Raw genomic sequence first — 26,162 nt, forward strand, 5'->3', positions numbered from 1 at the left:
CATCAAATCAGTAGCATGGAATGTGGCCGTGAATGAAATATGGGAATGGCAGTTGTGTTACGATTTTTGTGTTCTGACACAGGCAGGAAGAAGGATGGGTTTCTAATTTCATGCACAAAGGCCACACCAGCCCCTGCTCCTATTGTAATAAGTTGGGAATTAATATTATGTCCCTTAAACAGTTGACACTTAAAGAGTTCCCATGTCCTGTGGACAAAAATCCTTACAGTGCAAGAAGTTAGCATGTCTCCAAAAGTTCAGAACAAATAACCTAAACAAACATCATAGACTTTTTCACTGATGTCATTGTATTTAAAATATTTTAGTTTTTCTTCTGAGGTGAAATTACAAAGTGTCACTCTTAGGACTGAAACATTCAGTCAGTTTGAACAGCCTAGCCATGGATACTTCTATTAATATTTGTACTTCCAGAGTGGTAAGTAAGAAAACAGTCACATAGACAGTCAGTAAGACTGATGCATGAGGAACATCTCCAGAAATCAAGCTCTTCAAAGAAGAAAATTTTAATTAAGGTGTCCCACACTGATTTGATTAAAGTAGCAGGCCTTCTATTCACCGTGTGTATTGTGCTTTGGGTTTTTACAGCAGATTACCACAGCAACGGCTACACTGTGACAAATGGCTGGAAGATACACAACACAGCCAAAAACAAATGGTTTGTTTGTATGGCCAAGACTGCAGAGGACAAACAGAAATGGCTGGATGCTATAATCAAGGAAAGGGAGCAGAGAGAGAGTAAGTGGATAATGTATTTTCCAATGCACTGAATGAACTTGTGTACAAAGGAGAAATCTATAAGCATGTATAAGTATCTGAGAGAAAAAGAAAAGGTTGCAGTTTTTCCTCCATGGGCAGAATTAAAATCTATCCTTAATGACAAGGAAAATCAAGTGGTTGAAAACAAATATTTCTGAATGTGTGCCTTGGGGTGTTTATGGACTTGTGTCAGTATATTTATTAAATAAATAAATGACCAGAGTCAGTTTCTTTGATGCACTGAATTACTATGAAAAAAAAATTACATTTAATCAATTTCATTTGTTGGTCTTTTATTTGTAAATAAGATAAAATTCTATTGTATTTATTGGTAAAAGCAAAGAAAAAAAATCCAGCTTGCAACCTTTTTCCAGAGGCAGTGATACAAACTTGTGCTCACAAACTCGGCCTCCATGATCTTGAAATAAACAGAACAGTTCATAGAGAAGAACTCTAGAAATATTACACTTAGAACAGTGTCAGATGTATGCAGATGCTTGTCACTTTTATCTTTTCTTGTGGAATGAAACAAAAGCTAAGCTTATCTTGAAATGGTATTGTACAATAGAAGCAAGCTCACGAAGCCATGGATCAGGGTAGGTGATAAAAGTTCTGAGTTCCTTCAAAAGTTGGAACTATCTTTCACAAGTTAACGTGCTTCCCTGTTTGCTCAATGGGAACAATAATAGATCATTGCCAGAGAAAATGACACTTATTTTAAAACATTCTGTGCCTTTTTGAAGTCGTTTCCCTCTCTGCGCACGCAACTCCATTAAAGATGTAATTGCTCATTTATGCTAATATTGAAAGAGGGCAGTCCGAAACCCTTTTTTAGTAGTGGGTTTTCAGAACTTGTACTTGCTATGCAATAGTGCTTTAGATTTGTAAAGTATTTTAAGAAAGCTACAGATCTGTCACCGAAGTTTAATGAAAGCAGAGAATCTAAATCCTTTAATGTCCTTTGAAATCCAAACCTTAGTTTTTATGTTACAATACTTTGCATCTAATCTGCTAAATACAATGCACATTGCAGTGTTATTTGTTACCATAGAATATAACATACTGTATCATATATAAACTCCAATACACTTTTGATAATAGCAAGGATACAGCCTTCAAAATGTAGATCAGGCATGGTGTAAATTCAAAAGAACTACCTGAAGGCATGAGGGAGAATCAGTTTTGATTTTTGCTCATTGGTCAGTTCTGCATCCCACTCTACTGTAAGGGTCCTGATCTTCCACATGATGTATTTTTTTAATAAAATACATTTCTTGGCTCTTACTTTTACCCTCAGAGTTCTAAATCATATCTCTAAAAGATCCAGTGAGTTTCCATTTCATAGTGAGTTTTCCCTTTGTGAGGTCGCTAGTGCTCTGCGGAATTTCCTGTGCATCGGGTAAAATGTGTGAGGAGAGAGAAGGTTCAATAAGAAGTAAAAAGACAGGACTAGAAAAACAGGCCATATGTAAACAGGGAGCTTGAGAATATGGGGAGGTGACGGAAATAAATATTAGGAAGGGAAAAGAACTATTCCTTAATAGAAAGTTTCTCAAAGTTTTCCATGGAGCATTGTCTAGGAAGAGTGGGGTTTTTTCTGAATCTTTTTGTCATATAGTTTTATGATGTGACAGCTGATGACAGGCACTCGGGATAAGCATGGATATTCTGGCAGACATTCCAGGCCTTACTGGAAGATCTCCTTTGGATCAGAGTACTTACAAAGTCACAGAGATATCAGTGTTTGGATTAGAAAGCTTGGTGAGATTCCCAATTCTGTAGGATGAGTTGGGTAGAATGTGCATTCCAGCCTGCCATTTACATCAGAGCCTGGGGAATTCGGTGATGTAAGACCAGCAGGAAACATGTATACTATTACACAGGCTGTTTTCTATCACAAGTTCACGTTGCAAATTAGCCTCAGCTACACGTGTCAGCGTTTGCATTGGATTGGATCACAGTATTGGAGAAATAAGAAGATGGAAGAATAACGGCAATAAGCCAGGGGATTTGTGGAGCCAAAACCTTTAGCCAGATATTGGACACATGAAAGAAATACTGTATTTGAAAGACAAAATGTTGTGCAAGACTAATTTCTGGAACGTGCATTTCAAGCCTCTAAAACAAATGCATTAAACGTTTACAAAAAGCTAGAAAGCAGCTCTGATGACACAGAAGACTATTAATTCATTTCAGTATCTTACCATAAAGCAACAGGATTTATGTCCAGTGAGGGTGAACTGCTCTTCCCAAAGAATGTACAGGTTTCATTTTCTAGCCTTACGCTGATCACTTAAATTCTGCCTAATGTCAATCTCTGTAAAAATTAGGCATGTAAGTACAGGACCAATTCAGGCTCCCTGTTTTAAAGCTAAGCCTAGAGATGTCTCAAATCTGTGCCTCTGTTTTGGACTGCAGAGTTGTCTAGATTTGCAAGTTCTAGAATAACATAGCCAGAAAACAAAATGATTTGTTCAGGCTAGAAGAGACAAAACATCTACAGCAACAAAAACAGCTTTTCTCATATGCTGTCCTCCTCAAGCAATTTGCAAATCTAAAGGGAAGAGTGCCAGAAAATGCCAGTTATGATGATAGTTGTAACATAGACACCTATTGTTTTCAGAGATCATCCTCCTGACTGTAGCAATTTTCAAGTAAACATGAGAGATGTGGAAACTCATACAAAGTGAATGTGAAATTTTCTCTATATCCAATTATCTATCATTCCTTAAATCATTCAGTATTTCTTTCATTGACTGGATAATGTGATTGTCAAACTGTATTTTTAGCCTCGGGGTATTAGTAAATAGGCTAATTAAGAAAGGGTGAGAAAATTATGTTCCTGTCTAGTTTTGATTTATTTAAGGATGTGAATTTGATTTCAGCAGTTTTGTATTTTTGGCTTCAAATAATAGAACACTCAAAAAGTCATCTGCTCTGTCAAGCATTCAGCTGCCTCGAACAAGTCTTATGCCAGCAGTTATTTCAGGGTCAAAAGTGAAATTACAACAGGAAATCAGTTTCAGAAGGTATATGTTTTATCTTGCTTTGGAACTTCTCTGTGTTCTGTAAATCATTCTACTTTGTGTGATGTGATGTAACCATAAGTTTAAAGCTACTTTTTAAAATGGAGAAGAAAAGCTGCAAGCATCTTGGTGGTGCTAAACTCACCAATGACAGTTTTTTACTCAGATAAATAAATGACCCAATTTCCCTCTTTTTTGGAAAAGAAGTCAGTTAATTTTTGTGTTTCTACCATTTTTTTTCTGTTTGGCCTCAGCTTTTGACTTTCAGCAAACACTTTATCTGATGTTAAGGATCTGAGGGAATTTCTGCTTTGTATTCCAGGTTTGAAACTGGGAATGGAGAGGGATGCATATGTCATGATTGCAGAGAAAGGAGAGAAGCTGTACCAAATGATGATGAGCAAGAAAGTGAACCTTATCAAAGACAGGAGGAGAAAATTAAGTACTGTTCCCAAGTGCTTTCTTGGCAAGTAAGTGGCATTTGAATTGAAAAGGCCCTTTCATACCAATTAAAAGAATGGACTCTGGATTTTCTGTGGATGGCATTGTGAGGTCAGATCAGATGTGCTTTGATGCCGCTTAATTGAAAAGGCCATAACCCCTATTATAGTTGTGATTTATTAAAATTAATCATTGATTTCTATTTTATGCCATGTGCAGGCTGTACAGTGACAGCTCATTCTGTTGTACAGTAACTCGTAACAGCTGTTTCAAATCAGCAAAAGGAATAAGAAAAAATACCTTAACTCCCACAAGCTCAGGGCTGTTGGTGGCCTAACCTGTATCCTCTTTTGTATACAAGCAAATGCTTACCCAGTGATCCAGCAGAACTGTCCAAGTCTCAGGATTGAATTTAGAATTTTCCTGTTTGTCAACAGACACAAATGAAATTTTGTGCATCAGGAGACCTGATGCATTTGTTAGACGTATAGGGCTTTATTGGCTGGAAAAAAACTCTTTCACTCAGGCTAGATATTACAAAATAATTCTTAAGAATGACATGTACGAAGCAGTAGAAGAGAGACCCCTTGGACAAATCAGATCAGAGATGAGGTATGGTAGCAGTGGGGCTGTTGTAGGGAAATGTCCTGCATGGCATACAGGGAGACATATTAGTTGACCTGAGAAGACTTTTCCACCTCAGCTGTTTATGATTCAAATGATCAGCTGTGGGAGGAAAAAAAGTTCTGAAAGGCAGATTATCCATTCATTTCCCTTCCCTCCCCCTGGTCTCTGTAACGGCAGTTTGCAGGCAGCATTCCTTGCGTACAGGGTGTGGAAATGATGCATTGTCTTTCTGCCTGACAGAAAGCAATCTGGTAGCATAGGCTGGCAATATTTCAGCTATTAAAAAAAAAATTCTTGATTTTTGAAGATTTGGTTACTTTTTTTCTTCTTCACTCACCCTCCCCACCCCCCGCAGTTATCTTGCGGGATTCAAATTGAAACCTTTAAGCTCTGATTTTGGAGGCATGATATGGCATTTCCTGTTTTCCATGCAACAAGAAGTACCAGATCAGAAACTTACGTTCTTCCAGTGCTGATATACATGAGTCTGTTGTGGATTCCCTGATATTTTGCTTAGTTTCAAGTGTTTCCTGGGATTTCCTGCTACTCCTCTTTCTTCTAAGATGTCTGTTGTCTTACATGCTCCACAATCTTTCCTCTTCATTGCCCTTAGTTTGCTTGACAGCCACCTGACGCTCTAGTAGTGAGGACTTGACCTAACTTTGCCCATGGGTAACTGAGCCCAGACTGAGATACCTACAGGTATCCTGATCTCTAACAAAAGCATTATTTCTGCTAATGTTCCAGCCTTTCCAATAGAAAATAACTGCTGATACATTTCCAACAGTCACTTGTTGGTCCAGTCCTGGGCAACTCAGTTGAGTGCAATTCAATCAGTACAATCCGGTCATGGCTTGCAGACTTTTGGTATCATTCCTGGGGCTTCCCCTGAATAATGCATATTAGCTGTGACATATTCATTTTTTCAGATATTCCTGACTACGGGAGTCACTAATAACTGTGCTGACATGTACTTAGTGGTTTTCTGCTACATGCAGCTAAGAGTAACACTAAGGCCACAAAAAATAATTTTTCTCTTGGTCTTTGGATATCAGATAACATCTAATAATTCAAGAGATAAAATGTGTTTGCAGGAAAAAAAAGCATGAATTAATCCTAATATCTTCAGAAATCACATGCATTTATTTATAAGGCTGTTTATTGAACTGAACTTCAGCAACTGACTTGCTTGAGTGCAAATCCATTTTGCTAACCACTCCTCAGGTGTACTGGCATTTAGGCATGTGACTAGTGATACAGTGGGAAAGATGTGTGTTGGTACCAATATGCGTAACTGTTATTCTTGCCATGCTTCTTTTCAGCACTGCACTAAACTGATTGCAAAACCTTGAACTGTATTGAACTTGTAATAGAGAGGATCTATTAACCTCAGTAGACTCCAAACATATCTGATCAGATTGCACAAACCTAGATGGGTTGGATTTTCCTGTGTATTTCTTGAATAGAAACCCAGCTGTTCTAAGTCCCTTAATTTCAGAGGTATAGTTGGGAGATGGTGTCCTGACTTGCATGCCAGATGAGAACTGAGCATGGCAGCACAGTTGTACTGGAGAACTGCTTAGGACAAGATGAGGAAACAAATCAAGCTTTGTCATCCACTTTTTGGGTTGATGCTTTTTTAACAACAGTCCAGCATATACCTAAAAAACCTCTTGGAATGTTTCTGGATCATGCACTTTCAGTGCTTATAAAGCCTTCAGAGCAAATGATAACTGATTTTGCTTATGAATCAAATGCCACAGAAGTCTTAAAGTAGCTCTTAAGAAAACCATCCCAAGGTTCTGAAGCTTCAGGGCTGTGAGAGTAGCGTTCAGTTATTTTCCTTTTTCAGCTTGCAATTTCAAACTTTCAGAAGACTGCCTTACCTTTACAATCCAAATAAACTCCAGGGACACAGTTCCAAATAAAAGAAGCAGGAAAGCTAACAGGGTAGCGGTGTTCCCCTGAAGTTTTGGGCAACTGTTTAAGTGCTGTAAACTGCCATAGACCCATTGCGCTTGATGGAAAAATGTATAGCAGCTGGGCATCTACCCTGGGTACTTAACATGATTAGAGCCATTGGCCTGCATGTCTGTGATGGGACACTCCACAGAGTGTGTCTTGTATTCTCAGTAATGAGTGTGGAGGATCATTCTTACTTTTCCTCCCTCTGCAGTTTATATTCTGTTTCAGCTTTTAAGTACTTTTAGAAACAGTTGAGAATCACTGGGAAATTGAGAATGAGCTCTCCTTAGGAGATAGAGAGTCTGACTCATCACTACAGTACTCTGGCTTTAGGAGTTTTACAAAACTCTACTGGTTTCCATGGGATTCCCCTGGCATACTTGAATAGATTCTCCTGCTTTTTCTACATTATGACAGTTACAGAGTAGCCCCTCAGCAAACTGAAGTTTTCAGTACTGACGTTGTTATTCTAAAGGCAAAATCAAATACTACCTACAGCTTAGATGAGTCAGCTCTGATAAACATGAAGAGACTAAAAATACTTCATTTTGAACCCACAAGTGGAGGCATGGATACTGGTGTTGATAAGCAGCAAACCTCTGCATGTTGGCAAGCACCCAAGTGGTTTATTGAACTCAGGTTTCCCATATGTCACTCTGCTTTCATATATTCCTTTTGTTCTTTCCTATGAATTTAACACATTTCTAGTATAATCACTAATTAACCTGGCAAACAGCTCAGCCCCCTAGGGCTTTGGCAGTGCTCTATTCGTCAGGCTTGCAATGTCCGTTTTTCTGTACTTACTGTTTCTAATTGAGTAATATCCTACATATCTATCCATTTTTGGCTTTTATTCTGCCCATATGTGCAGCTCTGCCCCTCACCAGAGAGAGATTTTGTTTTGTGCTGCATGAGCAGGCAGACTTAGCACCTTTTGTCTATAAATTAGAAGCATCACTTATGTATCTGCCAGGCACCAATTCCAGTAAATGACCTTAAATTAACCTGTCAGTGGGACTTGTGCTCTCTCTGACTGCTGTGTGCTTGAATTCATTAGGTTGAATCTTCTGTCTTAAGTCCTACTGTGATTCCATTAAAGCCAATGCAATTACACCACTGGGGGGAGGTGGGGGGGACATGACACAGAAACCAGACCCAGTGAAGAAAGGTAAGCATATGTAACTGTCAGACCACAAACGCTGCTTGGAGGGATAGATGTAGCTGTTTTCTCTACTGTCCAACTTGGTTTTAAGGCCATCAGTTAATCTTGCTTTGCTTTTCCTCCTTGGATGTCTGGATTGCTCAATAAAATAAGGATTTGCAGCATCTTTGTAGATCCAGCCAATTCTTTCCTTTTTTGTATATGCTAATTATGATGAGCTAGGGGAATGGTGGGAAAAGTCACGGATAGGAGATCTGGATCTTCTGCTGAGCATTTCCTCCAGAAATGAAGGAAATTGAGCCACCTAATAGAGGTATTGTCTCATCAAACAATTTTCACACTTTAAGGAGAAAGTCTCCTGTGGTTGGCTGATGACTTGCAGAGGCATGTATCTGCTTATATTCAGAGTGAAAAAGCTTTGTTTCTGTTCTGCTTCCCTTTGCAGTGAGTTTGTATCATGGCTCACAGAGATTGGAGAGATAAGCAAACCAGAGGAAGGGGTCAACCTGGGACAGGCGCTATTGGAAAATGGAATCATTCATCATGGTGAGTGCTCCATGCCATAAAGAGATGTCAGATTTCAGTGATGCCCTGGAAATGAATGTGGAAAACTGACTGTAGCTGTTAACATGATGTTCAAATACTTCCCTGTACCATACTATCAAATCCTCAAAATGTTTAATGACTTTTGGGATTAATGAGTGGGCAAATTTACGTCATGAAAACAGGACTTGTTGGGTATCCTGGAAGTGTTAATGCCTGCAGTTGCTTGATTTCTCTGCAACATCTTTGTTGCGGACTATATCAGGTGTATATTCCTTTGTACTGTGTGTGTTTGAAAATCTGTAATGATCAATAAATACAGCTTTCCATATGAGACATCAGCAGTACAGAGGATAGTTGAGCAGTGCTCTTTTAGAATGGAGCACAGGTACAAACAGAGTGAAGGCCTACAGACGATGGGTCATTCTTTCTAATGAGACTGCTTGTTGTAAAGAAAAGAGATGATGGAGGGTTTGTTGTGGGATTTGTTCTTTCTAGCTCATTTGGCAGGAATGTCTCTCTTTAAAATAGTGATGCACCATATTTCTTCATCACACCCAGCAGTTGACCTTGAAGTGTTGTGATGAGGGGTATTTTAGAAGAGTAGGATAGTGCATACAGAAGCACTGCATGACCAAAGTAGTACAAGATGCTTGTTTGAAAATTCTCTCTGCAATCTGCATTTCTACTAAAATAAAGTCTTTCTGCAGATGATGTCCTTTAAATCCAGATTTGTCCTGCTGTTTCCTATTGTTTTCGTATTGCGTTATGCAAACAGAGCAACGTAGTCCTATTCTAGTTAAACAGCAAATGCCCCAATTCCAACATTCAGGTGAGTTTAGCTGCAAAATGCACATCAAAGGAATACGGTATATAGGTCTTAAGTCATCAGTGGTCTACATTTCCATACAAAATTGGAAACCAATTTGAATAGGGGAGCCATTTAATTAGACTAGTCTTGCTTTAACCTCTTGGTAACTCAGCTCCACAAACTTATCTTTCAGGTGACAACAACACTGTTAAGAAACGATGTCTGTTATCTTCTTTTAATTAACACATAGAGAAATCTAATATGAGCAGTACCATAATTCTTCATGTACATAAACTTCTACCTCCAGGTACCAAGACGTACTTTCAGGCATGGCACATTCAGACTTTGAAGGGCTTTGAGCATGAGCTCAAAAGCTCTAAACACTTTAGAGTACTTGGCCCTAACTGTGGCTTTGGAGAACTGAAACACTCTGGCTCTAACGTGTAGGGATCCCCCTTTGGATGAAGAGTGCTCTTTTGTGCTCACACCCTTACTTGCCTACATTCTGCATGTGTACACTTGCACTGTTGGTGCAAAAAGCTCTACTGAGACTTTTTATTTCATGATGACTGTTTACCTTGCCATAACTTCATGCTTTGACACTTTCAGCAGTGTCCTTTTTCTCTAAACACATTTACAGCTCAAAGAAAGTTGTGCTGTTACATCTACTGTTCCCCTTATTCAAATGCCCTGCGAGTAAGAGGCATCCAGTTTGGTTTTAATGTTGCCCGTAGTTAGAGTTCCTGATGTTAGTGTCTCCAATGACAGTTATTGCTAGACATTGGAAGGTATTTGCAATGCTGCATTTACTGAAGGAAATATCCCTTGAGATTTTGATAAATCATTAAACATGAAAGTATCCCATTATGTGTCTCCTAACGTAGCAAGAACTTAAAACTTAAGCACCATAACAACACCCTTACCCCTATTCTACATTAGGCAATATCTTTAATCTTTTGTTTTCACTTGGCATAACATTACTGTCAGGTGAAAACTGCTGATCTCTCTCTTAGCCTGCCTGAGAAGCAGAGCCATAGAAGATTGCTAAATGCTGAGCTCTGTGTGTTTTATCACTCATTTTCCTCTGTATCTCCTTTAATTCTGGCTATTTTATCTGGGGCTGCTGATGTGGAAGTGCTGGTACCTGTCACAGAGAGCAGAAGTGATCAGAACCTGATCTGCTGTGTGCCAGACACAAAAGACGCTTTCTGCAGTTTTGATTCTCGATTGGATTTAGAAATACAAAATCCAGAGCATACAGACACTCAAAGAAGACAATAGCTTATGCAGCTTAGAGATTCCACTGTATACAAAAGGATATACACCAGATCCTGCAAAATTCTATTTTATTCTGTGAAATTAAGGAAAAATATCACCAAAAGCAGGAATCTTAATTAAAGACCAGGATGTCCTATGTAATGAGGGAAAGTCTTAAGAATTTCTGGTCTCTGTCTTCTGAACAATTATCCCGCCCACTCTGCAACGGGCAGACTAAATCTCAAACTGAGTCCTGGTACTTCTGAGTCTGCCTAACTGAGTTTAATTGTCTTTAGTCATCCAGTGCAATCAGTTTTCTCAGGTTAATCAAACTCAGGCTAAGATGCATCTTAAATAGTGTAAATCCATGTTTTCTCTCAGTTCATCAAATGCTGTGCCTATGCTATCAAATACTGCATCCAAAATATTCAAGGGTGCTCCAGCACAAAGGTCTGGCCTTGGTTTTGTTACATTGGCAAAGGCAGGAAAGACTACATTGACTAAACTACCCCACCTTATCTGCTGTCTGCTTTGGTTGCTCTTCTCTGGATTTCCTCCTCCTTCTCTACATAGTTGTAACTGGTCTCCTTTAAATTAAGCTGTGAACAATGGCATTTCTATACTACATACTGTAAAATCTGGAAGATACTTTATTACTTATTTTGAATTTGAATAGTCATTGGCACTTTTTATTTATAATTACCACTTATTTACTAATCAGTGAAACAAATAATTTCTACTAGTTACTAAATTACTATCCTCAGTATAAGGGTTTCCTACCTCCATGTTCTATTGAAATAGGTTACCTTGGAATAGAGACAGGATAAACCTACATATAATTGGATATAGACTTCAACCCTCTTCCAATCTGGTGCATTGGATAAATCTGTTTGAAACTGGGTATGGTTTTCAACTCTTTTCTGATTTTGGCCTATGCTTCTTTTGAAATGGGTCCTTATGACACTGAAACATCTTTTGTGTTCTTGCCTTTAAAGCCTATCAGTATATAGCATTACCCGATAAGATTTTAACTGCCCTACTGTGGAATAGCTACTCTGGGTGAAAAAGCAGTCTCTCAAAAATACTAATTTTTAGAAGGAACTCACTAGTAAATACAAGAACCATGGTAGAAGAATACCTCTAACAGCTGTAGCTTCTTCCACCAGCATGCTTCTGCTTTTGGAGTTGTGGAACATTGGGCAACTGCAAGAATGACTTTAGCGCTGTGGTAACTGTTGTGGGAATTTGCAGGTACCTTGTTCAAAACTTACTGAAAAATGTCAAATGGTCCTATTTGCCTTCACTAGGACTGTTTCCAAAGCCTTACATATATTGAACCTGGTGTAAAAAGAAGAACTTTCAATTTTATTTGAGCTGCAGTATTTTAGAAAACTGCTTTTGTTGGTGGAGCTGTTCAGAAGTGCACATAAGCATGTATATACACAATAAGGGGAAATTTGAAGAGCTGAGTCCTCTCTTCAGAAAATGATAGATACCAGCAAATACTTAGGTGTAGACATACCAACTGGCCTATGAAGAACATGGCAGGGGAGAAAAGACTAATTTTAATTATCATACTGTTGTTTTAGTTTCAGATAAGCATCAGTTTAAGAATGAGCAGGTGATGTACAGATTTCGCTATGATGATGGAACGTACAAGCCAAGAAGTGAGTTGGAAGACATCATGTCCAAGGTTTGTATTATCATTCTTAGTTGGAACCTTGTGATTTGCAGCAAAAGAGTTTGCTCTGCCTCTGAATGTCATTGACCTGTTGTATAGGAGATCTCTAATGCTGTTTATCTTTGTTGTATTAAGCTATCCATCCTAATGCCATAGGAGACATTCACTCTAGGGAGGAGGAAGCAGAGCTTAGCAGTAAATAACAATACAGTTGTGGCTGCGCCCAAGACTGCTGATTACAATCCTAATATGGTAATGAAAGGTCTTAAAAGAAAACAGTAGGCCATAATACAGCATGTCTGTTGAAAATCTGGACGTTATGGTTCAGGGAGATAGAAGAGATCAATATTTAACTGCTGTTCCTGATAATTGTATGTCAAATGAGTTCTGTTGATCCCGTATCTGCCCGTATACCTTTTAATAAATTGGATTTCTTCTTATGGACATCAGTTCGTGGGTTAATTGTGAGGAGGGATTAATGGAGAAATTGTTGGAATGGAGGTGATTAGAGATAAAAGAACAGATTTTTTGGCTTCTGGAGGCAGGAAAAGAAGAAAAAATGTTTGACAGAGAAGATAAGGGAACTGTTCTGAAAAACAGTTAATCAATAGATAATTCCAGCTGAGTAGAGATGTCAATGTCCAGGTTTTGCTAGCTTTAACTAGTCAAGTGTTTCTCTGAAAAGGAAAAAAACTGATAATACCATTTATTTTTCCTTCTTCAGGGTGTAAGGCTCTACTGCCGACTACACTGCCTATATACTCCAGTGGTAAAGTAAGTTCACCTTCATGATCCTCTTGTATATATTATCTGGCTTTGTTAAAAGGATGACATGTTACTATTGAAATCTTTCTTCTTTCTTATTATAAAACAGTAATTTTCTGCATTTTCTCAGCTCTTTTATTACCCTTCTATCTCCACAGTTTAGATCTGTAGTTGTACTTCTGCTGGAGGATGTTGGAACTGGGTTCTGGGAGACTAGAAAGGCTAATGTTAGTGTCTTCCTGACATTTGCTTCCTCTATCAGTTCATGCGAGCTGTTAGTGTGACACAAGTTTATTTGTTTACTCTGGCATTTTCTGTGAGTTAAAGTGGGTGTGATTAACAAGTGAGTACTAATTCAGGGCAGATTGTGTGGTGTGATTGTAGCTGCTGTATTATTTGGGTTATAGAAAATGTAAACAGATGCTAAAGTGATATAAACAGATTCCAATGTGATGCTAGGATTCTTTCATTCAAAGCACCCTAAACAAACAAAACCCAATCTGAAGTGGAACAACACCTGAAGCTGTAATTTGAAAAAACCCTGAAAATTTTGGGTGGAATGTTCAGAACTTGGCTCTGTAATAATAAATGCTAAAGAATTGAGATAATCTGCAAGCGCTAGTTAACGCTCTTCCCAGATCCCAGGAGATGATTTTCAGATGTTGTTCGCTTACTGTGACATCAGATGAACATTTCTGGCCTATAATGGAAACCACTGTGAAGCATGTAGGTGTTGTGTTAAGGTGTTTATGATTGAAAATCAGGCATTTTCACTTAGGAGAACTTCATTTTTACATACAAAAAACTGATGAGGAAGAAAAAAACCTCTGGTGGGCATGGCTGGAGTCCCAAATTCAACAAAACTAACCTCTTGTTAAAATCTGTTGTACAACTGTCCCTGAGTTGTACAACAGATGTTTCACTGAGAGATGCCATTGGCATGTTAAAAGGAGCTGCAAAGATAGTTACAGTTCATCAGTCATAAATTTGCTTAGTTAGATCTCTGGGGGTTTTTTTCCCAGAATAGCTGTTCTACAATAGTATAGATTTCAGTCAGCCTAAGGGGTATGGAGAGAGCAGGAAAGCATGATGCAGCCCTTGGTAGGCAAAATGGTTATGTATATGCATGTGTGTATTTGCACATACACATTTCACCTCTTAAGATGGCAATTCACATGCAGAGTAGGAGTAATGGTAAGTGAAGCTTAAAAAAACTTCACTGACCTCAGGGTACCCACAAACTGAAAGGGATGTAGTCTTATGCTTGAGGGAATCAACAAGGAGAAAATAACTACCATAGGCCTGTCTTGTGGTGTTTTATCAATGTTCTATTTTTGTAATAGAATCCCAGCTGGAGAATCTTCTAATATCAGGGTTAATCTGTGTTAGTGACAGCATGAATCTAAATTGTATATGACTAGTGAAAAATAGCAGACTCTCGGAAATCTTAGGATCCTTCTGGATAGACTTAATGTTCTCAGTATGTTTAGGCTCTTCTTCCTGCCATTCTCTTTCCTACTCATTCTTCCTTTTATCTCCCTGTTAGAAAACTGAATCTCCTAGGCTGTCATCCTTTCATGTCTTCTTATCATGTCTTTTTGCCTCTGACAAGCCTAATGTTAGCCTAAAGGAGCTAGCTTTTAGCCAAGTTAGTTGTGCAAAGCCTATTACTTTCTGCTGTGCCTTTGGACCACTGCTTTATCTGCCATCTTCAGATTGCTGATCCCTGCAATCATGCTAGCAAGATTGGTGAGGCCTACTTTTCTGGTGCAACCTTCCTTCTAGAAAATTGGCAAAGCTGCTTGGAGTAGCAGGTGCATGTGCCAAGAGGATCTGGAAGAATCGTAAATCTCAAAATTCAATTATTTCATTGACAACCTTGGGACCTAATTTTGCTTAGTTGTCTTCCCTGGAAACCTGGGAGTTGCCTTTATAATTTTCTTTAAGTAAACTCCGACACTGATGTACTTTGAGGGCAAGATGATATACCCCACTGGAAACAAAGAATATTTCTTTGGGGGTTGATACGTAAAAAGTAAAACATTTTGAAAAATCTTAGATGTAGAGAAGGTTCTGAATATGTCTCTGATCTACTTCAGGGAAGTTGTGAGGGTGGGAGAACTTGGTCCCACTTGCATATGTGATGGACAATACTTCAGTGAGTAGACGGGCTAGACCCTGTGAAGAACATTACATTCCTGTAGTTTCTGTAGGGCAGCAAGTTTCTGCCAAAATTTCAATGGTTTCCACATCTATATTTGACTATTCACCTGCAGCTCATGGTTCTGGATAATATTCTACAATTCATGCTCTACTCCTGTTCAGGCTAGATTTAAATGGAGGAAAAGTCAGTGAACTAGTGTTGAAATATTCACCCTGACAAGCATTTAACTACAAGCAGTGAAAGACTGGGCTTTGGACCAAGATCCTGATGCCAGCTTATTCAAAACTGTAGCTCTATGTATGTCAGCATCTATATGAAAATGTTGGGAGTTGCTTCTCACAGTCTGGAAACCCCTACTCATTAGTACTCAATATTTTAATGTTTTCCTTTATTATTCCAACATTTCAAAAGCACATTTTTTCAAGATAAGGGCGGGGGGTCGGGGGGGGGAAACTACCCAGAAAACTCCCACAGCTTTGTGCTGGGTTTAGCACATTACTGGAAGACAAGTCGAAAAATGTGTGTAAGCACTATGAGGAAAGCTTTTGTTCTGAGGACACATATTTCTGGAAAAGCTGTTATGTTGTTGTTGTTGTTGTTGTTGGTTGGTTGGGGTTTTTTTTTCCAAGTTCTGAAAGTCCTGCTTCCCTTTCTAATTTCTCACACCCTGCATTCTGCAAACACGCAGGCGTTTCTGCTGCATTTATTTAAAAAAGCCAGTCACAACATGTTTGTATCTGTAGATGATTAGTAAAAGGAACATGAGTAGGATGAATTTTAGATGGTGGTTTCATGTTAGATTTTTAGAAAAAAGGAAATATCAAATAGGGTGGTGCTAATGAAAGAGGCTGATTTGACAGAACTGAAGAATAAAGTCTTCTCTTGAGCTGCTGTATAGATACATCCGGACTGTAAAACAGTCACAGTGGCTGTGAAAGTTTCCTTCCACAGTCATGCCAGTGGACCTCAAGCTTGAAATAGAAGGACCACCTCCAAGGGTGAGAGAGGAATTAATTCTTCATAGCCCATTCAGCATTTGGCCTCTCTACTGAGACTCTCAACAAGAGGGAGCCAATTAATGCAAATTAATTGTGGTAATGCCTTTTGTGATGTGGAACTAGGAACTGGATCAAGACCACAGAACTTGTTTCACAGGGGCCAGTAAACAGCCTTAAAATGGAAAGAGCTTTTCATTCTTTCATGAACTGGATTAAATCCAGTGACCTGGAGGTGAAAGGTGTTAGAGCCCAATGTCCTGAGTCACATAGTCCTCTTATATTTGTATCAAAATTCTTTAGAAGTATTTTATGAAAGACTAAAAACATCAATTATCTCCATGGCTCTGAGAAGAGGAATGGAAGAAAACTGCAAAAAAAGCAGCAAGTTACAATAGGGTTTCTTTTCCTTATTTCAGGAACAGTGCTGCTCTCTACAAGGGCTGTGTGTGAGATGGTGCAAGTTGTGTTACAAGACCTAAATACAACACTTCTTTTTTTTTTTTTTTTTTTTTTTTTTTAATTTACAATGGCTGAAAATATCTAATGCCATAAAGGAACACTGTATACTCTATTTGTATCTGGCTACTCTGTGATATTTTGCTAAAGGAAGTAAAATCTGAACAGGTTTGGAGAACTGGGAACATCTCTCTTGACAGACTAGGCTAAAAGGTGCTTAATTCAGTGAGCCTAACAAAAAGGGGGCACAGAGGGAATATGTAGGGTCACTATGAATACATTGATGGGTGAACACTAGAGAAGAAATATTTAAGCTTATAGATGGGGCTGGCTGTGAGCCGATAAATGTAAACTGGACATGAATGGATTTAGGATGGAAATTAGAAGATGACTTCCAGCCAGAAGGATGTGATTTTCAACAGAACTGATGGTGGCAATATTCTAACCTGAGTTAAAGCAGCAGCTCAGTATATCTGTGAAAAGAATGTCCTGGGTGCCTCTGGCAGGAATATGAGCTCACTGAAGATGGCTTGAAGCAACATGGAGAGAAATTTGAAATAACACTGCTCTGTATTGATCTGAAATATCTCCCTAATTCAAGTTGTTAGAAAAGTTTAAAAACTAGTTCTTTCTTCTAGAGAAAAAGGATATCTGTTTCTTATTCTTTGTCTTATTCATTTGTAGCTGGGAGTCTCATTTTTTACCCCATTTATAATTCTTCCTTCCTCAATAATAGTAGGTCACAATAGTATATGTAGGTTTACAGTGTAAAAGAAATGTTTACCTTTTTTTTCTGATTTTCCCTGAACTCTCTCTTAATTAGAGACCGTGACTACCACCTAAAGACCTACAAATCAGTAATCCCTGCAAGTAAACTAGTGGATTGGCTTATTGCACAGGTAAGAAAATTTTAAGATAATACTGTTGTTGACAAGGAGCTTAATTTTTCAGTTCCCTTTAAAAGTAAATAAAACACATTTATCTAGAGAATATTACAACATAATTAAATATATTCTGATTCTTTGAATTTATAATCTTATGCTCTCTGTTATTGTTCATTTGGTGAAAACTTGTTATTTGGCAGCATAAGGAGGAAGAAAGTTCTTTGTTAGCCCTAGGATGGTGAACTGGCTGTTGTTGGGGATCTTTTCTATTTCTTGTGATATTTGGAAGACATTTAAAGCAATTTTGATCTCATTTAGTATAGGTGTGGTACAGTTTTATTGAAAAATGAATCTAGAGTTTTACACCAACAACTGCACTGTTGTCCTTAGAAATTGTAGTTGCCCCACATTTGCCTTGTAATTGCAGAGAAGAGCTTGTGGCTTGGGAAATTAAAAATTTAGCTGTGATATTCTAAAGCAACCTAGAGGGAGAGTGTGCCATGTTGCTCACCATTATAGAGTCAACTGCACATTCTGGTTTTGTCTTAAACGATGGTCTGATTCACAGTCACCCTAACTCCTGTACTGCCAAAATGACATAAAGGGAGGCTAGTTTGAATGAGAATCAGACCTCTGACAACCAGCGATGTTGTCCTTCAGAAATGTTTCCTGCAATTGCATTTGACATCCTCCTACATTAATAAGATTGGTATGATTTAGTGTTGTTCTGTGCCAAATAACTGAATGAGAAGGGAGTAGTCAATTGTTTTCCTGTTAAGAGCATAGAGGAGAGCAAGGATATTAGTACTGGTTGTCGTATCAGTTACATGTGATTTAACTGTGTCTTCTTTATGGAAAGCTGAGGCGGGGGGAAAAGTCTGCTTTGGCCAAAGAAGAGAGATGTAATCAGACTAATCTGGCCAATATAATAGTTAATCACAGAGCTGTGGGCAGTAAAAAGACTCAGCAAAGTAAAACATCAGCTCTTGGTCTGGAAAAGGTAGCTCATTTCTTTCCCATTTTTTCTTCATTGTGGTAGGTTAATGTGGCTGTTAGTTCTCCTGTTTACTGAACTTTACATTAAGATTGAACTAGAATGTACTAAAGCCAGATATGGAGATACAGAATACTCTGTAATTTTTATTTTGTATATATGTGCTTATGTATATGTATACAGATGCAAAGATGAGGGAAATTTCTTCTGTGCTCAGTTAAAGGGGAACATTGTTAAACATTTAAATCACTGTCTATGACTTAGATTAATTCCTCTCTATGTGGCTAAATTAATCTTTGCTCGTAGATCCTTACAAATAGTAATTTTCATAGGGGTTTGCTTGGAGTTTTCATACTAGATTGAACTATTTTTTAGCAACCATTCATACTTTGGCCATATTAGCTAACAACATATTTTAGTGGGAGCTAATGAATACTCAGCCTTTTGCAGAGTAGTGCATTTATTAACTGCTCAAATATCTACTTTTCATTTTAACTTTAGGCATCTCTTCTTGAAAATCTTGGTGATGGTGTCTGATCTCATAACTACCTGTTACACAAAAATGCTGGGATATATTTATTTATGTTTCTGACAATCAATTTGCATGATGATTTTATTTTAGCAGTGGTGCACAAAGAAAGTGAGGACTATTGTTTCTGTTAGATTTATTGACAAAGGGATGACTGTCTTGAAGGACAGTCTCTCTCATTTCTGTTTGCAATTTAGACTATAAATGCCAGTAGGAGCCCTCCCTAATAAGAAAACTGCTTTTCATTTCCTTGACCTTTACAAATATTCATAAGACTGAACAGAGCAAAAGAGTAAGAACTTTTTTTATAATCAAAGAAATGGTGTCAATTGTATTTCATACTCTGGTCCTCCTACCTGGAATTTGTGGCTATTATACTTCCAACAAGAGATAATTTGGGTCCTCAGCGAGGCTTAAACTTGTGTATATTTGAACAGTTGTATTTAAATGTGATGTATGTTGTTATCCCTTATGTATTGTATGCACTCAGAGTCTGGGACTGGATAGGCAGTAAGAGCTGTGTTTTTAGATGTGCAGTGCATTTGTGGCTCTGTAGATATCAGGGGTCTGCAGGAGCTGAGCATCTCTGACTATCAGGTTTATTAATAAAGTGCCCTGTGATATGCTAGCACAGATTATTCACTATGAGGGAGCTTTTGCATGAGAGGGAGGATGGTCAAGGGATTTCCTAGTCACTTGGAGATTTGATGCTGAATTTGCTTGATGTCTTTTTATTGTTTATAGCTCTTCACAATAGCTGGATCCTATTGCAGTTATCCCCATAGTATGTCTTAGGTGAACTGTGCATGAAACACTAAAATAAAGCATTAAGTATGATGGTGGAGAGAATCACATATGAGCATAAGTGCTCATTGGAGGTGGAAGTGTTTATGCCTCTTCTAGAGGCAAAAAGTCAAATCCTGGAAAACATAATGCTGTATTAGAGTTCTCTGTAGTTATTACTTTAGTGACCTTTTTAATGTAACAGAAATGGTTTCAGCAGTCAGAGCCTGAAAGGAGAAATATCTGATCCATATCAATGGATTTAGACTGAAAGTGTCTGTGAATTATGTTATAGTCTCTACATATATTTAGAGGTAATCCTTGAAGGGAAGGGGTCCATTCTTTCATTGATTCTGGACCCTCTCAACTTCATTTTACAAACTAATCTTTCTCCCACTGCCAGTAGGCTGAGAACAAAGAGAAACACAGACCTCACAAATGTCAGAACTCTTGTATTTCACAGTCTTGGGTGCTACTGAGGGTGCGCTAAAAGACTGCACTGTCACAAAAACAGTACTTTGGTCATCTGGCTGAAGATTTATATCCAGACCTCCAGAAATTATCTGTGATAAAATACTACCAATAGAATCCTCAGTCCTAAGTCTAAAACTTAAAATGGCAATTTTATGAAATGTAGAATGGAAATGAAGGGACAGATGCAAAGTAGAAACCTGCTAGTAAGATTCTTTAGGTCTTTTGCTCCAGCATGTCTCTTATCTCTTTCCATCTATCCATCCATCCATCCATTCCTTCTTTTTATTGCAGTACATATATTGCACCTCTGTGCATTGCATTGACTTAGGCTTCCTTCCCACTTGGAAGGAGCCCTTCATAATCTTAAACTGTTCTTTTCCATGATATCAACAAAATATTTAAAAGCGGTTTGGTTGCTGTTCTTAACTTACCTGTGTTCATCTGCTTTCTTTTCTCCTACATGTGGGTTGTAAACAATCTAGGTCAGAGACCATCTTAATTTCTGGGCTTATGCATCTCAAACCAATCAGCCATGGACCATGATTAGGGCTGTAGACATCATATCCTTACCAGAACTAGACAACAATAATAATAATAATAGTAATGGTGGCAGTAGTAATAGTAATAATAGTAGTGTGCTCTGGACATGTTTCTTCACTATGGTACTGACTATAAACTGTTTCTGTTACTCTGCTGACTCAAAATCAGTGATTGTATTTGAGTAAACATAAATTATCTTGTCAAAACTAGTGTACCTAGTTTCATATCCAATTTCTGTATGAAAAAGTTATGAGATGCGTTCTGTCAAGATTGTTGATTGTAAGCAGTTCTTTTTTCTTAAGACTTTTGTTACTGCTTTCACTGTCTTTGGACAAATTGCTACATAACATTTAGAAGTACTTACAGGTGAGCTGAAATGATCTATTTTAAGTTATATTTTATAATTAGAGAATGCTGTTTTGCTAGGAGAATGTTTTGAGGCCAATTAACATCATCAGAAGTAGCCAAGTCTGGTTTAGAGCCTTCCTACACAAAGATTTTGTTACCTAAAACAAAAGTAGATCCCTTAAAGGTTAAGAGAGTAATATTAGAAGGCATTTCTCTTCTAGTTTATTTACAGTTGAAAGAATAAATTAGATTTTTAAGTCCCAGCCTCTGTAAAATAAACTACCCATTTATCCCATAAAGTAACACAAAGTGAGTGTTGAGAATTGTTGCATGACAGGATGTTGAACATGAGGAAAGACTTACGAAGACTTGGAATTAGTTTATAGTAAAAGTTAAACTTCAGGTTTATTAAAGCCCTTTTCTTGGCTTTCCTTGTGTGATTGCATAATCATGCAGTTCCTCCAGAATTGCCTTGGTCTTTTTCCTACCAAGTCAACAGTATTTAGTTCTTAATTTGTAAATGTCATGCCTTTTTTTTGCTCTCAGAAAGTCTTTTCAACAAGAGCCAGTAAGTGCTGCTGATTGGCAAGAGCTGATCCTGTTTTATCCTGTATTTAAATAGTATCTTTACACCATAGCAATGTTCTTTGCCAGTATTTGCCTGGCAAATAGCTACTGCTCTCCTTAGTAGGACTTGAAGTAGGACTGATGTTCTGCTGACAAGATCAGAAGGCTCTTGGTCTGCAAGCTGGCTTGCTTAAAACAAAGTCAGTATGCTACTCTGCACTGGCTGCTAGAGCTTCAGGATATCTAGTTCTCCAGATGGAGGGGAAAGAAGAAGGTGTAATACTTGTATGGGGTACAGTTTCTAATTTAGTAGGACTGAAAGTAATACGCTGAAATTGCTCCTCTGCCAAAGCAGCAGGTCCCCTACCTGCTGGAATGAGCTGACCAACTGCTCTTAGTGAGATAGCAGATCCCAGGTTCTCTTGTGCCTGTTTGGGGACTGGGAAGCAGGTAATCTTGCATCAAGTGACCAGTGTTAACAATGTTTTTCATCTGGGTAAGACCAATCGTGCCTGCTGATTTTTACCAGCACTATTATGTCTGCCCAAAAATTACAACCAGCATGTTTGTAAAGTCTTCACTTGTGACTGCAAATTAGCAGATATGTAAAGAAAACTAGGCATTTCTTGTATTTAACTGAATTAGAGATGCAAAACTTAACGCTGCCATTTCAGGTAAATTTGTGAATTTGCAAGTCACCTTTGGTATCTGTGTTGAAATACTACGCTCAAGGCTTCAGGTGGTGAGAAACTGAAGCCTTTGTTCGTAGGTCTGCTGTGTAAGAAAAGAATACCACTGCAGTTTTAACCAGTCTGACCTTTGGAGTTCACATACACTAGGTTTACTCCCTTTGATTGAATATAGATAAGATCTCTCAACTTCTCTCTCTAAGAATGAGTTTTGTTGTTTGTGGCTAATGGGTCCTAAAGTCTGACACTATGATTGCAAATAAAAAGTCTTTGCATTGAGGTGATATTACGTCCCTTTGTGGGTTAAACAACTACTTTCCAGAATCCTGGTCTTTGTCCTCCTAGTTCCTGTAGGAGGCAAGAGATGCTATATATAGGAATGAATGGGATTTGGGCAACAGGGTAGCTATTTTAATTTCTTGCTATTGTTCCCTACAAAGAGCATCCTGCTAATTTCAGAGCCACAAGCTATGCAGTGGGGAAGGGGAATAATTTAGCTTAGGAAGTTGTCTGAGATGTAATATTTATCGTCTTGTTTCTAGGGAGACTGTCAGACTCGGGAGGAAGCTGTTGCACTGGGTGTTGGACTCTGCAATAATGGCTTCATGCATCATGGTAATGCATCAATATTACTTCCCACAGCCAATTAAAGGAGCTCTTACTTCAGTCAGATTAGCTGACTGTCTGAAAATCCCCTTTCTGTAGGCTGTGCCATACATGCTGACGTGTTTACAAGTACAGGCATCCCAGCAGGTCCTTCTAAAAAGCAGTCTTTGAGCTTACACAAAATGTCTAAGCCTAGTACCTTCCCAAGTGAATCCCCTTGCTAATAGTTATGATGAGCCCTGAAGTGATTAGACAAGCTAGAAGCGGCATGTTTTATCACTGCATCTCTCTCAGAGCCATCAGACCAATGCACAAGCCAAGTACTGTCCTGAAATACCACCAAGAAATGTCAGGTACAAAGTAAAATTGTCTAGTTCTTGCCACTTGGACAACAAGCACAGTCTTCAGTGCTGATCTCTGAAGCTTCCAAATCTGAAGTGCCACATTGCCAAGTTAGACATCATCCATCCTCAGTGACGCTGCTACTAAACTGGGAAAATAAACAAACCAAATCTGTATCAGTATCAAATAGCACATACAAAGTCCTAAGAGTAAAATGTAATTTGTCTAATGAAGCATCCAGTTTTAGTCATAAATAACATTTGCTCTCCATGTTTTGAGTAGTGTTTTTGAGACCAGATTATTGTAAATAACTAAAAGAGAATTTCCATAGTACTTGATAAGAATGTAAGAATAATTGTTTTTCTTTAAAGAATTTGATCTGTTTTGAGCCCGTGTAAACTTTTGGCATTCATAGCGTCCTTTGGCAAGGAGTTCCTTTGCGTAAGTACAAGTTGAATGAAGAAGTTGTTCCTCAGATTTTAAAATTGTCACTTGCTGCTTTTATTTGAAGCCCTCAGGTCTCATATTTGAAAACATGGTAAAGAACTTTGTCATGCCTTCCAGAATTTTATAGATCTCCTTTCCCTCTCAATTCCTTTTTAGGTGGAAATGCCTTAGTCTCTTTAGCCATCTCACTTAGCTTTAAACAGCCATTTTACCCCTCTTTGCTCCATTTATAGTTTTACCATATTCGTTTTGACATGGGAAAGGAGCATAAGGTTTTGAGTAGCCTCTTTCTTCCAAGAGGATCTTTCACTTTCTATATGCATTCTTCATGCCAGGGAGGTCAAACATCATATCATGAGCTACTATGCACTGTGAAGAAAAGTACACCCCTAAAATACAGTAGTAGCTTAAAAATATAGAGCTGAATAGCTGACCGATAGGGATGCATCTAGTCTTTGTTCTGTAAAGACTGGGGAAATATTTAGAATTTCCTTTAACTTTCTTTTTTTGTTTCTCTTTCTCTGTGTAAATGCATGTATGTATTTCATACATGTTGTTTCCAGTCCTGGAGAAAAGTGAATTTAAGGATGAATCCTTATATTTCCGCTTTTATGCTGATGAGGAGATGGAAGGCACCAGTTCCAAGAGCAAACAGTTACGTAATGACTTCAAGCTCGTGGAAAACATCCTGGGAAAGAGTCTTCTGGTAAGAAATATGTTAATGTAAACCTTGATGTTTCTGTGAAACTGGTATTGTTTTGCACTAGAAGAGTATGAGAAGGAAAATTATGATAGAGTAGGATTAAAATGGGGAATTGCACCTGTAGCTAGATTTTTCTTCACTGCATAAATACTAATTCTTGAGCTACTTTGCTGTGGAGCTCCAACTTCTGTAGCTCTGACTTTTGTAGCTGGGCAGACTACATAGCTTATTCTAGTAGCAAGGGAAATCTGTAAATTACAGGCTCCCTTCCCTAGCATGTGACTATCCTACTGCACTACATGGGAGCTTTGGATTTACAGCTCACACACACACACAAGTGCAAATGCACGTAAATTCCTGCCTGTTTCTGGTAGGTCTTAAGAAAAGAGGAGACTCGGAGAGGTGACCGTTTCATGCAGTTCAGTCCAACCCCTTTCTGTTCCCATGAAGCCCTTGAGAGAGTCTGGAAGTGAGCTGGGAGCTGGAGATGTTGTCTTAGCAGGCACCATATGTTTCTTGAGTTCACTGAGCAGGCACCACAGTTTTGGTGTGGTGGAGGAGAAAGTAATGGGCACTACTATCTTGGGAGAGGTGTGCCATCAAGTTTAAACACAGTTTAAACACCCTTATATATGAGGTAGATTCAGATGCAAGTTAAAAGGCTGATAAGAACACATATTTCAGGACATCATTGTCTGAGTGATATGAATATGCCCTGCATTACTGGATCAAGTATCAGCTTTACTTTGTTTATGGAAACCATTTTCCAAAATATACTATTCTTTATGTTCATGCTTTTGCAACATTACTGTTATCTCCACATTCCCACCTCACTAAATGCCATCACAGTCTGCATCACTGCACTGGGATTACTCTAACGCTGTTTGGATTTGGTAGTCAGATTGGTGCAAACTCTTTGTTCTGAGATCCTTGTTTACTGCCAGTGGCTCCAGGCCCATCTTTTTCTCCCTTTGAACACTGGCAGAATGCAGGAGCAGGATAAAAACCTGGGACAGAAACTACAAAAGCAGAATTGCTGGAAAAGATCCAGAGGTCCATTATATGGGAAATTTTGTCCTATGGTTCACACAGACTTCACTGTCTCACTGTTGTCTTGTCTCCCAGGAGACCAGTCTGTGTTTGTCTCAATGGCCAAAAGTAATATTTAAAGCACCATGGTCCCTCAAAATTATTCCTCTATGCATCCAGTGCCAGAGACTGGAGTATCAGGTTGATATGATTATCCTCATGGAGAGTTGTTGGATAAAGGGAAGCAGTTAAAAGGTGATACACTTTGTGGTTTGGTTTGTTTTGGTTTTTTTTAATTGTGATTTGCAAAGCACTCGTAAGTTGGTGGGAACTGCCATTGTTCAGGTATTTTTAATTTTCCACCTTATCAAGACAAGACAGTTTGAGGAAACAGATGGACTAGTATGTCTCTTACACTTTTTTCTCTCAGTTCAAGGTACTCGTGTTAGAATGCCAATACTCAATGATAATGTTAGCTGTGAAATGAGGGATTTCAAGTTCTTTGATTCTGTTTTCTGTTAATGTAATAATCATTTATTAGTATTCACTAAAAG

General features: G+C 38.3%; 1 protein-coding gene across 2 annotated transcripts in view; it reads left to right on the forward strand.

The window, feature by feature from the left end:
* The window catches only part of PREX1 (phosphatidylinositol-3,4,5-trisphosphate dependent Rac exchange factor 1), a 173,598-nt gene that overhangs the window by 109,953 nt on the left and 37,483 nt on the right, over nt 1–26,162 (forward strand). For both annotated transcript variants that reach the window (XM_030009455.2, XM_030009456.2), the window contains exons 9-16: nt 607–756; nt 4,126–4,273; nt 8,444–8,544; nt 12,199–12,302; nt 13,015–13,064; nt 17,497–17,572; nt 23,024–23,096; nt 24,440–24,582. In XM_030009455.2, coding sequence (XP_029865315.1) covers nt 607–756; nt 4,126–4,273; nt 8,444–8,544; nt 12,199–12,302; nt 13,015–13,064; nt 17,497–17,572; nt 23,024–23,096; nt 24,440–24,582 — 845 coding nt within the window. The remainder of the gene's footprint in view (nt 1–606; nt 757–4,125; nt 4,274–8,443; nt 8,545–12,198; nt 12,303–13,014; nt 13,065–17,496; nt 17,573–23,023; nt 23,097–24,439; nt 24,583–26,162) is intronic.

The sequence above is a fragment of the Aquila chrysaetos genome, chromosome 3, assembly GCF_900496995.4.
Source record: "Aquila chrysaetos chrysaetos chromosome 3, bAquChr1.4, whole genome shotgun sequence".
Classification (NCBI taxonomy): Eukaryota; Metazoa; Chordata; class Aves; order Accipitriformes; family Accipitridae; genus Aquila; species Aquila chrysaetos.